Raw genomic sequence first — 16,481 nt, forward strand, 5'->3', positions numbered from 1 at the left:
TCGTGAATTCCGTATATTAGCCTCCAGACAAACTAGTTGATTAATTCGACCCCATGCAGCTTTAATCATAAATCTTAAACCTAATCTGTTGGGGTTTAAATGAGACCAATCAGGTTTATTCTAGGGCGCCGAAGTGTCCTTGAGCAAAAGATCGATCTAGAACATAGGGGGCGCTGTCGTGACGATGAGTTTACTTAGTGGTTTTTGGTGAAATGTGCCAACTTTTGAATGGGCATCACGTTTGATATGAGGAAAAACAATAACCCGATTAGGCTTTAATGGGAATCATTATTATAACTGTCAAAAAAAATACTTTAACTTTATTAAAAGTCCAGTGCATTGATATAGGACATTTTTCTAATTATTATTTTTTAAAAAACTGTAATTTTCTGTTCATGAGAAGGGATTTTTTTACAGTTACCTCTATTTGATATTAAACAAATGAGATGTTGTCCCCAAAGTATTTCTTCTGACTCATATGGAATACTATTATTTGCTTTAAAAAAAACATGTTTCCCAAACTATTTTACGGTAGAATTGAGACAGCAGAGGTCAATTAGTTATAATGAGGCCTCTCACACCTGACCTCAATCATGGCCCAGCTTATAAAAGCCTCTCTCAAGAACATCGGTGTCCAAATCCACAGAAGCAAGTTGGAAGTTTGAAGGAGAACCACAACTGACCAGCGTGTCATTTCAAACTGCTGCATCGTCTTGATTATTTGTTTGTTGGGTCAACCATGGCAAAGGAGAAGCCTCACGTCAACCTGGTGGTCATCGGCCACGTGGACAGCGGCAAGTCCACCACCACGGGCCACCTGGTCTACAAATGCGGCGGCGTCGACCAGAGGAAGCTGGAGAAGTTCGAGAAGGCCGCAGCGCAGGTAGGGAGGGCACGTTCGAGCGACTCGTTGCATTTGAATGCACTTTGATTCGTCGTGGTTTTCGCTGTGGAGTTGGGCAAGAGCTCGTTCAAGTTCGCCTGGGTGCTGGACAAGCTGAAGGCTGAGCGGGAGCGTGGCATCACCATCGACATCTCTCTGCTCAAGTTCAACACACAGAAGTACTGCATGACCATCATCGACGCGCCGGGTCACCGAGACTTCATCAAGAACATGATCACGGGGACGTCCCAGGTGTGAAGAAGTCACTTTGACCCAGGCAGATGTTTACATTTTCTTTTTAAAAAATCTGATTTTTAAAAGTAGATGAGGAGTTCTGTGTTCAAAGTGAGGGGTGGGAGTTTGGAAGGCCAAGGTCAAATTGTTGCCATGCAAATCTGCCCCCTAATGGCTGTTAACAGTATTGAGGATGACATTGGCAAACTCTGATTGGCTGATAGTAAAGTATGAGTCGGGTTTAAATAAAAAAAAAAAAAAAAAAAAAAAACTTTGGACTCAAATAGTGAAAAGTTGCATTAAATTTCCTTTTTTTATGAGTTTAAAATCTAAAACTAAGTTCAAATATTTTAAGGAGAAAACTTCTAAAAAAAATAAAAAATAAGAATCAATGACAATGTTGAATAGTGAATTTAAAAAATAATAATAAACTGAATGGCAATTTGTCAATTACAAATTGAGTTTAACTAAAATTTTAAAATGTGGAACTTTTTTGAAACTCAAAAGTAGTTATGGACAATGAGATGAATTTCTTTCTAAAACATATTCATGCATGCTTTTAATTCTTTTTAGTCAAAATTGTAAAACATTTAGGATAGAAACTGAATAGAAAAATGTTACTTTTGAAATTTTTTAAAATGACATGTTTAATTACAAAAAGTTTGCTGCGGGAAAATGTAATGTTTAAAAAAACTTGATCAATGAACAATTTAAATTTGAGGAGGTTTTCCTACAGGTGCGAATAAATCTGTGGTTGTTAAACTTGAACCAAATACCTGCTTAAAAAAAAAGTGCCACCATGACAAGCATTACAGTAGCATTGTAGGCTGAAGTGTTAATAAAGTGACAGGTTTTATTCCTAAAGTGTATATTAAATATTGTAAGCCACTGTACATTATGCACATTAATACTGAAAATAAACTGTCATGGTTCTATGAAAATGTATTGCACAAATGTTGAGTAAAATTATACTCTATGGAGTTAAAAAGCAGTTCTGAAAGATTAAATGCAAACGTAATGGTCCTAAAGTTAAATACAACCGAACTGCACTGGGCAGTAATTGTGGGTGCGTACGTACGTTGAGAATCACTGCCCGATGGACTCTTTGCGTTCCAGGCCGACGTCGCTCTGCTGGTGGTGTCGGCGGCCAAGGGAGAGTTCGAGGCGGGCGTGTCCCGCAGCGGTCAGACGCGCGAGCACGCCCTGCTGGCCTACACATTGGGCGTCAAGCAGATGATCGTGTGCGTCAACAAGATGGACGTGACCGAGCCGCCGTACAGCCAGAAGCGCTTCGACGAGGTGGCGCGCGGCGTCGCGGGCTTCCTCAAGAAGATCGGCTACGACCCCAACGCCGTGCCCTTCGTCCCAGTCTCCGGGTGGACCGGCGAGAACATGATCACCGCCACACAGAATGTAACAAATACTTTTTGTGCCAATAAGTGATAATGTAGAAGAGGATTTACTGTACAGTAGGGCTGCAACTATTTTAGTAATCGATGAATCTGGAAATTTATTTTACGATGAATCGGCTGGGGAAAAAAAATGTCATTCTGATTTGTGCAGATGCCGTGGTTCCAAGGTTGGAAAGTACGTCGGCGAGAAGGCAACACGAATGGCAAAACTCTGCTGGAGGTGCTCGACTCCATTCAAGCGCCCGTACGCACAATTAATAAACCGTTGCGATTACCTCTGCAAGATGTCTACAAGATAGGAGGTAAGGCCTTTAAGAATAAAAAAGAATAAAGTATGTATTTTGGGGATTTGCATATTAAATTTATGGAAATTTGGAAATATTCCTTTTTTTTTTTTGTGAAACTCAATCTTTTTTTAATGTGGGGAAAAATGAAAATTTACGTTTTATTACAGAAATTTGTTTTGTATTAAAAATGACTAGAAAATTGGAGGCAGGGTGTTTAATTTGAAGATGCAAGATTATAAATTCAGGAACACAACAAAACAGTTTTAAATAAAATGGAGAAAATGCTCAACATTTTTTTTGTTAACTTTTTAAAATGAGAATTTCTTTCAAATATAAAATGCAACCAAAATCTATAAGTGAAAATAGAAATTTGAAGGTAATAGAGATGCATGGTTTTAATTGATTGATGTTCAATTGCAAAAACTTAGTTTTGTATGAAGTAATGACATAGAATGAGTGACTAAACCCTTGCAATTGATAAGGGGTATGGCGTTAAAAAATCTGAAAGTCCCCGAGAAATGACGAGTCCCTCGCTTTCCAGGAGTGGGGACGGTTCCCGTGGGGAAGATCGAGACGGGCGTCCTGAAACCGGGTATGACGCTGATGTTCTCGCCCGCCAAGGTGACCGCGGAGGTCAAGTCTATCGAGATGCACCACCAGGGTTTGGACACGGCATTGCCGGGCCACAACGTGGGCTTCAACATCAAGAACGTATCCGTCAAGAACCTGAGGCGCGGCGACGTCGCCGGCAACGCCCAGCATGACCCGCCCTCCGACGTCAGCAGCTTCGAGGCCCAGGTTGGCGCCAGAGAACACGCAGTACTGCTTCAAAAAATACTTTGCCGTGACAAACATTAAAATGGAGTGTAACGACAATTGAACTGTACTGGATTCAAAAATGTTTAAGACCCTGTAACATTATGCAGCGTGAACATTTAATTCAGTAATGCTCTCTCATACCACTAGATGGAGTCCACGGTCCACAAGCGGTACTAGTACGACACTAATAATTTGGGGGTGGCAGAATAAACTGTAAATTGTATATTAGCAATAGGACTGGATCAAATGTTTATTCATATTCATATTGTTATGATACATTTATCGCTACAACTGGCACAAAGCTGTTGACTTGCCGCGTAGTCTCCAAAGTACATGTAAACAATGTAAAATTCCTTGATCGTACAAACGAGTTTGTAATCTGACCCGATATTGTATTCCACTATGATCGGCGTTGCTTTCATTACATTTTTGCGTCCCTGAATCAAATCCCCCCCCCCCACACACATTTAAAGGTGATCATCCTGAACCACCCGGGCCGGATCAAGGCAGGCTACTCGCCAGTGTTGGACTGCCACACGGCGCACGTGACTTGCCGCTTCGCCGAGCTCAAGGAGAAACTGGACCGCCGCACGGGCAACAAGCTGGAGGAGCGCCCACAGCTGCTGATGTCGGGCGACGCGGCCACCGTCAAACTGGTGCCTGTCAAGCCAATGTGTGTGGAGAGCTTCTTCACTTATCCTCCACTTGGTATGCCAACTCCAAAACAGTTTATATGCCAAATGCTTCTGTACCTTTTCAGTGTCTCTCACCCCCCCACCCTCAAACAGGTCGCTTTGCTGCCCGAGACTTGAAGCAAACGGTGGCAGTCGGTGTCATCAAATCAGTGGAGAAGGAGAAAGGCTCCAAAACCCAAGTGTCTAAGTCTAAATAAGTTACCAGTTTTTTGTTACATAACACAAAAAGAGGCTTTAAGTTAAGTTTTAAGATGTATTTATGTTCTTTGAGTTGACTCCTGTGTTACAGAAAGCTGCTGAATTTTGGTTGGAAATAAAACATTTGACCAAGAAGTTTGTTTTTCTAGTCTAATTTCACACTTCAACACAATGCAACATATACTGGTTCCAGTTGAATGGGGGAAGTGAATTCCTTGCAGTTGAAAACTGAGCATGACCCAACCTGTAAATGTTGACTTCAGTTGTTTGAATTTTTGAAGTCCATCCATCCATTTTTCTACCGCTTATCAGAGGTCTGGTTGCGGGGGCAGTAGCTTTAGCAGGGATGCCCAGACTTCCCTCTCCCCAGTCACTTCATCCAGCTCTTCCGGCAGGATCCCGAGGCGTTCCCAGGCCAGCTGAAGGATGTAGTCTCTCCAGCGTGTCCTGGGTTGTCCCCGGAACACCTCACTGCGGAGGCGTCTGAATCAGATGCCCCAGCCACCTCCATCTGGCTCCTCTACTCTGAGATCCTCACCCTATCTCTAAGGGAGAGCCCGGCCACCCTGCGGAGGAAACTCATTTTGGCCGCTTGTATCCGGGATGTCATTCTTTCAGTCACGACCCAAAGCTCGTGACCATAGGTGAGGGTAGGAACGTAGATCAACCGGTAAATCGAGCGCTTCGCCTTAGCACCTCCTTTACCACAACATGAATCTTTAACTGAAATTGTCAGCCCACTGCCCAGAATGGTAATTTCTCTAAATCTGTCAAACTTTGAAAGACTTGGCGATGCTATTTTTTTAACCAAGTTTTGTTCAATAAAACCAACTTTGGATTAGGCAACAATTGGGAACACATGTTCATACTAAAATTAATACAAACTCACAGCTATCACTAAATGGGATAGTTTATCATACTGGTAACCCCAAATTTTAGGAAGAATAAACTGCTAGGTATTTTTATAAAGATGTACATCTGTGTAACTTAAAAAAAACTGCAGAAATCCAGTAAAGGGTCAGATTTTGATGAAGTACAGCACTTTAATGATACAATGGGTTGGTTTCTTTTTTTTGTGTTTTGTTCCTAAACAATGGGACAAAGTCAGTGAGGAGCAGGTGACATCACAATCTTTCTGGTTATCGTTTTGCGCAAGCATCAAACGAGCTTCCCATAAAAGCTTGTCACTTGTCTTTTTGCTTATGAGACAAGTTGGAAAATGTCAAGCCCACTGCGTTGGCTTGAGATTATTGCTGTCTTTTTTTTATTTTTATTTTTTATTACTGCTTCTTAATAATAGTGGCTTGGGGGGGTTGCATTCTCTCTCTCTCTCTAGTGGCTCTTCATACCCTGAGGTGAGCGTTCCAGTCGTGCATAAGGTTTAGGGAGATAAAGTAAACATTGGATATTCCACCACAGGCTATTCGAGCAGCAGCAGGTTTGTTGGTCTACTGTAAAACAACACGTGTACACACAAAGCAAGCTGGGGCGGGGCTACGTTGACTTCCTTGAGGGGCGGGGGGATATGCCGGACAAATTCCTTTGTGGATGGAGGAATACGGATAAAATGTGCCATAGCATGTTTTTTTGTTTGTACAGTAAAACATGTACAGCGGACACACAAATATATATATTTACATACGTATATACACACACAGCGTGGACAGATAGCTAAGTGCTGGGAGCTTGTATAGAATATGATGGGGGAGATAATACTGGGGGGGGGGGGTTACGCACATTCTTTGTACAGCACGGACGAGCCTTTCCCATTTTTTTGACTTTTATGTGAGTGGATGTTTCTCATTTATGTACACGGAGGCGTAGTGCAAAGGTTTGATTTGGCGAGCCGTCAGTCGCTGAGGATGTGCACGAAGGACATGGGGAAGACGCCCTTCCGCTCTGGCTCGCCCTCGATGTGACCGATCTGCAAGGACAAAATACCGGTTGAAGTTGAACATAGAGAGAATTACACGTTGTGCGTTTAACCAAACCACACAATTTGCAAAAAGTCTGATAGCTCAATGCAAAATGCCATAGGTGGGCTAAAGAAAACTAGCATTGATGTTGCAGTAACACTACGCAACGGAAATTTCAACAAACGGTGCAGCAACACAAGTAGCAATACATAATTTTAATAAAAGTGACTTGACTTAATAAACCAATTTCAAACATTAACCCAGGTTTGAAACCCTAATTTGAAACTAATTTAAAAACCCTAACTAGAAAATCCAACATTAACTGTAACTTGATACCTGATACCTACCCTTTCAAATAAATCCTCATTTGAAACCCTAACTTGAAAACCTACCCTCTGGCTTAAAACCCTATTTTGAAAATTAAACTTGAACCCTTACTTAGAAATTCTAACTTGATACCTTGACCCGGGCTGCCGAGTCGTCCGACTTACCCACCACTCCTGGTCCTCCTCGCCCGTGACGACAATCACCTCACCCTCCACGAACGTCAGCTCGTCGTCGTTGTCGGCCTGGCAGTCGTAGATGGTCTTCACGCGCCGCGCCTTACTCTTACCCTAAAGGGAAAAAAAATAAAAAAATCACATGAAATGCATTTACAGACGAATCAATACATGTAATCTGACAAAATCACTTGGAATATTTTCCCGATACACCGTACATGTGATTTCTCATTTTGTTTTAAATGTTTTAACAAATTAGCAAAAATCTCAGTTTTTTCAGGTTGTCATGTCAAATTTTGAGGGGAAAAAAAATAAAAAATTATATGAAACATAAACTGTGAAAACAGCACTTGGAATGCGTTCCAGATGCACTGTACATTTATTTATTATTTTATTTTTTATACATTTACGAAAAATCTCAATTTTGTTTTTTTTTGTATTTTTTTGTTATCAGTAGAATTTTATGGGGGAAAAAAATCATTTAATCCATTTTGGAAAAAGGTGAAATGTGGAAAAACTGTGAATCGTTTTCCGGATACACTGTAGATGAGTGAGGGTACCGCGTTGATCTTCCTCGGGAGGGGCACGGGGGTCTCAGAGGTCCCGGGCGGCGTCCCGTTGGCGTCCTCGGCGGTCTGCTGCTGCGGCGGTGGTGGGGGCGGCTGATTGGGGGACGGCGAGTCCGGAGGCTGCGGCTGCGGCGGCGGCGGGGGCGGCTGCGTCTGAGGCCTGGCAAGCGTCTCTCCCGGCGGCCGCGGGGCCGACTCGCCCGCCCCCGGTTTGGGCGGCATGTCGGCCAGGTGGGGCTTGGGCGGCAGGTCTTTGAGTTGCGGTTTGGGGGGCAGGTCGCCCAGCTGTGGTTTGGGCGGCAGGTCCGAGAGCTGCGGCTTTGGCGGGAGTTCCCCGGGCTTGGGCGGCAGCTCGGACGGGTGCGGCTTGGGCGGCAGCTCGCCGGGCTGGGGCCTTTCCGGGGCCGGCGCCTTCTGCGGGGCGTCCGTCCCCGGCGGGGATTTCTGGAAGACCTCTGGCGGGAGGCTGGGTTTATCCATGGAGGGGTGGTGGATGGTGTCGATCTTGCGCAGCGCCACTGCACACAGAAGCGCATCAATAAGATACACAGTCAATAATACATCTGTTTTAATAATAATAATGATGATCATAATAATGATAAAGCGCACCTTTCTGAGGTAGTTTGGGAAGAACCCTTGGACCAAGTGTGGACTTTGTGTTGCTTGAAGTCGTACTGCAAGGTTATTCAAGAAAACAAATGACAATTAGAGCATCAGTAACACTCACTGGACACTTCATTAGGTGCACCTAAACATAGAAAACCGTAACCCAGTCGTCAAAACCCTGATTTGAAACCCCAAACTCCCGGCTTGAAGCCTTAACCTTGACTTGAACCCCAATTTTTAAACTCTTACGCTGGCTGGAAAATCCTAATTTGCAACCCTTCCTCTAACTTTCAACTCTAACTTGGGCTTCGTTACCTTTGCTGCTGAGGAATGCCTTCAAACTTGTTGGAGACGGGCGACATCTTGTTGACGGGAGGAGGCGTGGAGTCGCTTCCTACAGCATCCGCAACCGCGGCCACAAACACATCACACACATTACAAACACTGACAACGGTTTCCGTCTTCGTCTCACGCAAATATGAGACAAATCAACATGCCGTGATGACTTCGAGAAGAACAAAAAACAATGGGAAAGGAGGAGGAGGGGCTCGGTCATCTGGCTGAGCTTTCCGCAAGCCCCGAGACGCTTGGGGTAGCGTTAGCATTTTAGCTTTCCGTATGAAATTATAATTCAGTTGCCTAACTTGTTTTTTTTTTTTGCACTTGAAACATTACTTGAACAGGAAAATGGACTTCATGTGCATCAGGAAAGTATTCACAGCTCTTCACTTTTTCCACATTTTGATATGTTACAGCCCTTTTCCATAATTGTTTTAACTCAAAATTGAAATTATACACAACACCCCACAATGACATCATTATTTATTTTCTTATTTTGAAAATGTGTATATATATATATATATATATAAACTTCTGTCAATATCAGTCAAATAAATTGTCTGTAGAACTTTGAGATCTGGCAGAAAGGTGGCGAGGAATGTGCCAAAATGCCCAATAGGGGTTCCAAACTTGTGGCATCATATTTCAAAAGAATGAAGGCTGTAATTGCTGCCAAATGTGCACCAACAATGTACTTCGCAAAGGCTGTGAATACTTATGTACATGTGATTTTTTTTAAAAAAGAAAAAAAATCATGTTGTAACTAGTATGGGGTGTAGCGTGTAGAATTTTGAGGGGAAAAATGAACAGAATCCACATTGTGATAAGGCCTGAACATAAGAAAAGGTGGAAAAAGTGAAGAGCTGTCAATACTTTCCAGATGCGCTTTAATTAGCTTACAGTGGTACCTCAACTTATGAGTGACTCAACTTATGGGGTTTTCCAGATACGAACCGTCGCAAGGTCGATTTTTTTGTCTTGAGTTGTGAGCGAAAATTTGAGATAAGAGCTTTAGATGGTAGCAGCGAACTTCACAACAAGCAGCACTTTGGCAGATAGGGAAAAATTCTTCAAAAAAGAAGCTTCAAGCTGTTTATCACCACTCCCAGTTGAAATTTGCCTTAAAAACGGAACATAAAAGAAAGAAAATCATACTTTGTGTGTCTAACCAACATAACTCTGCCGAACGAAATCCGCTAGCTTAATGCTAACACATAATGGGAAATGCCATAGGATTAACAAAACTTGCATCGACATTGCGGTACTTATATATCTTTAAGTAATTTGTATTTAAACGCAAACATCAGCAACAAACGTAGATAGAGCATACAACAAAACTCAGAGGCAAATATTAGTTTTCATGGCAAAAAAAATTACAATTACTGAAGTTCACTGAGTCACTTAGTTGTAATTGTCTTCTTCGTGTATTATACTGCCCCCTGGTGTCCAAGGTGTGTACACCACACCAGTAGGAGCACAAGTCAATGGGCATTGAAGGATGAAATCACGATGGACCGTTGAATTCTTTACATTCTATCTAATTGTGTTATCATTCCATGTTTTTCTAAAGTACAATACGGTCGAGTGCAATTTTTCTAATTAAGAAAACACATACACGTTTTTTTGTTGGTGTTTTTTTGGGGGGGGGGCTGTAACGAATGAGTGGCATTTTCATTCATTTTAATGGGGAATGTTGATTTGTGTTCTGAGCGTGGTCACCGAACGAACTAAACCCGCAAGTCAAGGCGCTACTGTATCTGTTATGGTGCGGTGTAAAGGTAAAGCGTTCAGCCGTGGTCCTCATTCGGTACCGTGTGCTTGCGTCTCACCCCCGCCGGACACGCCCCCTCTACCGTGACAGAGCGGGCTGGGCGGGTCGGACAGGGTGCGTTTGTGGCCGGGCGGCGGGGGCGGCGGCCTCTTCTTGGACAGGGTGGCGCTGCCTCCCGCCGTGAGTGGAGAGGTGGGGCTGCACGGGGGCGGAGGAGCTGGAGGAGCGATAATACACACAACACATGAGGACGGGACGGCGAGAAAACGACGCTAAATAGCCCGCCCCCACTTGAGAAGGTAAAGGGAGAGATGAAGATCATGAGGAAGAGGAGGAGCAGAGAAATGTGGAAGAGGTTGTTGTTGTTTCTTCATCCGAGTAGATACAGTGGAACTACTACATCACTTCTTCAATCCAGCCCATTTTGCAGTTTTTATTGTACATAAGATTGAACATAAAACATAAATAAAACTGTACTTAGGCAGCGATTCTTTTGCATACTACGAGAGAGAGCCTACGTATCACACTGAAAATAACTGGTATATACTATAAACAGTGGTTACGGTAACTTGTTTTTACACTTGTATGTCAGTTAAGAACATTAGAAACGAGATCGCTTTCAGGCCAACGTCATTCGTAATTAAAGCTAAGACTGTTCTATGCTTTTACTCTTTACGATTGACAGCTGTTCACTTGTTTTTACACTTGCGTAACAGTTGAGAATACAAAAAAAATGTATCACACTACGCTAAGATTAAAAATTGAGATTGAGTTTCCTTGACTGTTTTAATATCGAAAGTGGTTAACTTAATTTGTTTTGCAAGTGTAGGATTTAAAAATGCTGGAAAATTAGATTGCGTTCAATCTTTCTCATTGAAAATTCAATCCAGGACTTTTTTTTTTTTTTTTTTAACTATTGACAGTGAATACACTACAGTGAATAAATGTGTCACTTTCCTGAGGGTAAAAATTATGTTTTCGCTTGTAGGAGTTCCACCGTACAAAAAAATGCATTGTTTTCGTGTCTACTTGTATGCGAAGATTAAATTTTTTTTGTAGTCAAGTGGGAAGAAAGCATCTATCAGAGAGCTCAGCCAGAGAGAGCAATCAGCTGTGCCTCGCGTTTACAGCTCAAGGATGGCAGCACATCCAGGGGGAGGAGGGGGGGGAGAAAAAAAAAAATCTAATTTGATCTTAGTTTTAAATAAAGCGCCTCCGCCCTTCGCACATGAGCTGCAAACGGCGGGGAATAGCCGCGTAAGGGTAATACTCGGGGAGGCGGGATGGAAAGGGAGACCGGGTTGAAGTAAAATCGGGATATTCACTGATGTATGGTCGGGTGCCAGCCAGTGTGGCGTAGTGCGAATGAGAGCCGAGGAATGCCAAGTGTGGAGCTGAAAGAATAAAAAAAGGGGAAACAAAGGAAGAGAGAAAAAAGAAAAAAGAAAAAGAGCGAGATGAGGAGGAGGCGTGTGGGAGAGCAACTCTGCATGTCAACCAACTTTTTTTTTTTTTTTTCCTTCTTGAAAAAATAACAACAACAAAAAAAACATCGGAAAAGGAGCTGCTCCTCCACAAACGCGCACCACAAAACAAAGCAAAGAGACGCCGCTTGTTAGCGTGCTGCTTCTACACTTATTTTTCCACACAAAACCAACCGCAAACGTGGACACTTGTTTCCTTCGCCTCTGCTTTGAGATGAGCGCAAGGGTCCAATTGCGTCACATAAAGTCATCGAGCTACTGCGTTAATTCAACATTGCTATTTTGGCCAAGTAGGAGTTGCTTGTTAAATGCTTCATTTCGCTTTCGATTTCATATTTGAAAATTCTACATTTAAGTTGTATAATATTATAGTCATATATGAAAAAATTGCCACTTATTTCCCTAGCATGAATGTCGTTTAAAGGATTAATTTGTCAGCGAAATACTGTATTGTAACTGCAGAAAATTATATTACGGCAATTAGCTTTTCAGAAATGATACTTCAAATATTATTTTGATTATATTTTTTCTGGGGTTAACTAATATATTTTTCAATTGTATTTTTTTTATTATTTCTGGGAATTCTATGAAGTATTATCACCCTTTAAAGGGTTAAATTCCCCAGGAAATCTAAATTGGTAGCTGGAGAAAATTGTTATAGGACAGTAGATTTTTTTTATGAGGTTAAACCTACATTTTTATTTCGTTAAAAAAAATCATTTTTTTTCTGGGGTTAATTTTCATTTAATTTTAATTATATTTAAAATGATTATCAATGATTATTTAAGCGAAGTATGAGTGCCTTCGAAAAGGGTTCATTTCCTGATAAAATTCGAAATTTGAAGAGCAGAAAATTGTTTTTCTGGAGTTCAACTTAAATTTCTATTTTATGTTTTACATTTTTCTGGGTTCCATTTGTAGAAATAAATACTTCCATTTTTTGTAAATGTTTTTTTGAACATGTATTCTTTCGGTTGATTTTAAAAAGTATTAGTGCCCTTTAAAGGGTTCATTTCCTCAGAAAATTCAAAATTTTAAATGCAGAAAATATAGGACAACAATTTTGTTCTCCGGTTAAAACTACATTTTATTTTTTGTTTGAATATCAATGTCATTATTATCTTGATTCCAATGAGAAACAAGTGAAAGTTCACAGTTCATTTTGAGGAAAAATAAGACTTCAAAAATGAATTCAATGACAAGTATGGCTGTTCAAGTGTTCAACATGATCGGGGCGCCCCCTCTGCTAGGGAGGACTTATTTATAATTGTACAAGTCCAATTATTTGAACAATTAGGTGTTCAGAGTAATAACAATGCTCTTAAAAAGGGAGTTATACACTCCCCTCCCCAGATTGATCGTCTCTGAGCTTCACAATTGCTCATTTTCCCCCTACAGATGTTAGCGAACCTTACGGATCTAACTTTGATATTTACACCTCCCCGGTTGATGGTTTCTTTCGTCACAATTGCTTGTTTTTCAGCGCTCTGGTTTTCCCGCTTCACCTTAAACTAGTACAAAGGCTGTCTTGGCAGGAAAAACCCAAACCTTACAGTGAACATAAACGTTTCGCGCTCAGGACACCAGAGGGATAACATTCTCCACAATTGGTAGTTTTTCACTCCAAGACAGCTCTCTGGTTTTCATGTTGGTTAGGCCTCCGACTAGGAAAAACACTACTATTATTCTGAACACAACTATGTGTACATTACAGCTGGCTGTTCTGTTAGAAATGAGAAACTTTGGGGAAAGCGCAAATGACAAGTGAGCGGCGGTTATCCGAACCTTTTCCCTGGTTCCTGGGCGGCAGCGGCGGGCCGTCGGCCACGGGCGAGGACGTGAGGTCAGTGGAGGCGCTGTACATCTGGTTGGTGAAGGCGCTGTAGGACAGACGCTGCTGCTTGTCGCGCTGGCTGATGAAGCCCGGCAGCGAGAGCTTGTCGTGCGGCGACAGGCTGGACGAGTGGCAGAAGCTCTGCGGACGCGGCGAACGGTCTTTCTTGATGGGACTCGGCTGCGGGACGACACGCAATCGGGCGCGTCAACGCTCGCTCTCGGACGTGAATAAGCGCGGCGTTCGCACCTTATCGTCCAGGTCGTCGTCGCTCTCGTCCATCTCCTCCAGTCTGAGACTCCACTCGTACTCCACGTGGATGTGAGGGTTGAATTTACCCTCTGCGGCCTGCACCAGCTGCCGAGCAAACACACCCAATCGATCTCAATCCATCCAAATTGAAATCAGCACCTTCATTGAGAACGACCTGCTGCATGCGCCTCAATTTGGACAGTAAGAGTCATGCTCTTATTTTAATGAATATGTTTATAATGAAAGAATTAATGAATTATGATTTTTTTTTCTCGCAACTGGAGACAAAAAAATCTGCCACACGATGGCTTATATCTAGAAAAACCCGTAGTAAGTCAGTCCACATGTAAATCGACATATCACTGTACTTTAATCGTGCCTCAGTATGAAGCGTTTTTGCAATGCATTCGATCTAAACGTTCCAACTTTCCAGGAGGGCGCGAAACACTCACCGCCTCCTCGCACGGAGCGTTCCTCAGTCGCCTAGCAACTTCCAGCGCCGTCTCCCCGTTCTGATTGGCTGAGGGGCACATGCCAACGATTAGTTCCGCGCAGGCACGCAAATAGTGAGGGGATGGGTGGGGAGCAGGCACACTCACTGATGTCGGTTGCCGGTTTGCCCCTGAGGAGCAACTTGAGGCACTCGGGCTTCTCGTACATGCAGCAGTAATGGAGCGCCGTGTTGCCCCACTCCGTCTGCTTGTCCAGATTACCGCTAGCGTTACAACACAAACATAAAAAACACACAATCAGTCTGTCAGGATGATTTACTCCACTGGTGTCAGATTTAATTTTCATTTCATTTGACTTATTTTCGCATTTCAATACATTTTACCTGTGAAATATCTAGATTTAAAATATATCTTTATCATTTAATAACAAAATTACAAAATGCAGTTTAATTACCCACAATTACATTGATAGGGTGTATATAGTTTTCATAATTACATACATTTATTTCATTTAAACTTGTCTGCAATTTCACTATATATAATTTTAATAATTATTTCTTACTGTAATATGTTTTAAATTAAATAATACTATTGAATTTTCATTATATTTTATATTGTCCCTTTTTCATTTTCTGCATTTCATTGGCTTTTACTGTGACATATTTAGATTTTAAGTATACATTTTTAGCATTTTATAATATTAATAAATACAATATATTACTTCTGAAAGAATTACAAATATAGAAATATTAATATTGTTTAATTGTACATCATTAAATTGTATTTAATTATATGTTTTACTATGGTATATATATTATTATATTTAAAAAATATATATTCCATTTTGGACCAAGCCTAGAGGTGTGATACCAAAAGGACGGAGCTAGACTCAGTGCAGCGTTTTGATTGGCTGACAGAAATTGGTCACTTCCAGAATGGGAGGAGGAACGAACAAATGTAATAAAAAATCCGAGCTGTCCTCCATCAACTTGGGTGAAACATGTCGTATTTAAAAAAATAAATAAAGGCCAAAAAAGCAAAGATTGTGTTAGCCGCACTGAAGCCATATTAGCATGTGTTAAGGTTGTGAAGCGAGAGAGGAATACATTAGCACTTGACCCACTTCTTTTTGCCTCGTGGGAACGGGAGTCGAGCTCGGAGCCGCCGCTTTAGCGCACACCGAGGCACCTCGCCTATCGCTTTCACATTTACTGCCTACATTTTGGACGTTTTTTTTTTTTTTTAATCTCCTCAGTCCACGTGAGGCATACCTGTTTTGCACCAGGAAGTCCACCAGGTGCAGCGAGGTCTGGTCGGCGGTCCGGACCGAGTAGTGCAGTGCCGTCTCTCCCGCTTCCTGCAGGGGGCCGACAAACACAGCAGCAGTGAGTCTAAATGTGGCCTGCCTGCATCCATTCATGCGCTCTCTCACTCGCTCAGTCAGCATCCCCTTCAGCATTTCAACAACAAGCCGCCATTAACAAAATGGCTCCTAAAAATAAAATACACCTGCCAGGCTGCAACTGACTTCACGAGGGCCATAAATTTCCCTTCAAATGTGATGACTTTAAGACCAACAGTGGCTTGAGTAAGGATGAAGGACAAATCAACAGCTTACAATTGTAGTCTATGTTTGGAAAAAAAAAGTGTAAGCAGAAGAGTGAAACGGTTTTGAATTAAATCAAATGATTTAAAAATTGTATTTATAATCTTTTTAATATTTTAGAATTCTCTGCAATATTTTGTCTTTAAATACTTATTTATTATTGGATAAACATGTTACAAATATTGTTAAGTATTTTACTACTTTTTAATGCAACAATTGGACTTGCACATCCAGGATATTTTAAATATGGTTTGAGATCATTTTAAATATATATATATATATATATATAAAAAAAGATTTTTTAAAAATGAAACTAAATCCAAATATTTAATCAAATTTATAATTTAAGTTTTCTGCATTTCTTTACCTTGTCCCGGTGATATATATATTTTTAAAATATATTTTTGAATTTTATAAACAAAATGTACATATTGTTTGATAATAATAATATATTCTTCCAATATTTCTTATAATTTTAATTCAACTGAATTATTCAATTTCACTTACATATTTAAAAATATTTTCACAATTTCTGCGTCGTACCTGTAAAATATTTGTATTTAAATTAATTTGTATAATTTTATTAAAAAACATTCAATCTTATTGCAATGTTTCAATATTTTT

At 41.2% G+C, this 16,481-nt stretch overlaps 2 protein-coding genes across 5 annotated transcripts in view; one reads left to right on the forward strand and one right to left on the reverse strand.

Moving 5' to 3' along the window:
- Positions 1 to 526: 526 nt before the first annotated feature.
- On the forward strand, positions 527 to 4,663 carry eef1a1l3 (eukaryotic translation elongation factor 1 alpha 1, like 3). Its single transcript, XM_061758829.1, has 7 exons — positions 527 to 883; positions 956 to 1,135; positions 2,234 to 2,530; positions 2,681 to 2,831; positions 3,358 to 3,614; positions 4,109 to 4,343; positions 4,424 to 4,663. The coding sequence occupies exons 1-7, from the start codon at positions 740 to 742 to the stop codon at positions 4,525 to 4,527; spliced, it is 1,368 nt and encodes a 455-aa protein (XP_061614813.1). The 5' UTR covers positions 527 to 739; the 3' UTR covers positions 4,528 to 4,663.
- An 883-nt stretch (positions 4,664 to 5,546) lies between these two features.
- The window catches only part of asap1b (ArfGAP with SH3 domain, ankyrin repeat and PH domain 1b), a 46,726-nt gene continuing 35,791 nt past the window's right edge, over positions 5,547 to 16,481 (reverse strand). The window contains exons 19-30 of one of the 4 annotated variants that reach the window (XM_061758825.1): positions 15,523 to 15,608; positions 14,399 to 14,514; positions 14,252 to 14,319; positions 13,797 to 13,904; positions 13,499 to 13,727; positions 11,555 to 11,623; positions 10,270 to 10,446; positions 8,435 to 8,513; positions 8,123 to 8,187; positions 7,505 to 8,031; positions 6,936 to 7,058; positions 5,547 to 6,452 (exon numbers count right to left, since the gene is read on the reverse strand). In XM_061758825.1, the coding sequence (XP_061614809.1) occupies positions 6,378 to 6,452; positions 6,936 to 7,058; positions 7,505 to 8,031; positions 8,123 to 8,187; positions 8,435 to 8,513; positions 10,270 to 10,446; positions 11,555 to 11,623; positions 13,499 to 13,727; positions 13,797 to 13,904; positions 14,252 to 14,319; positions 14,399 to 14,514; positions 15,523 to 15,608 (1,722 nt within the window). In that variant the 3' untranslated portion in view covers positions 5,547 to 6,377. The remainder of the gene's footprint in view (positions 6,453 to 6,935; positions 7,059 to 7,504; positions 8,032 to 8,122; positions 8,188 to 8,434; positions 8,514 to 10,269; positions 10,447 to 11,554; positions 11,624 to 13,498; positions 13,728 to 13,796; positions 13,905 to 14,251; positions 14,320 to 14,398; positions 14,515 to 15,522; positions 15,609 to 16,481) is intronic. The other 3 variants (XM_061758822.1, XM_061758823.1, XM_061758824.1) reach the window with 3 other exon arrangements.

Source organism: Phyllopteryx taeniolatus, chromosome 20 (genome assembly GCF_024500385.1).
Source record: "Phyllopteryx taeniolatus isolate TA_2022b chromosome 20, UOR_Ptae_1.2, whole genome shotgun sequence".
NCBI lineage: Eukaryota > Metazoa > Chordata > Actinopteri > Syngnathiformes > Syngnathidae > Phyllopteryx > Phyllopteryx taeniolatus.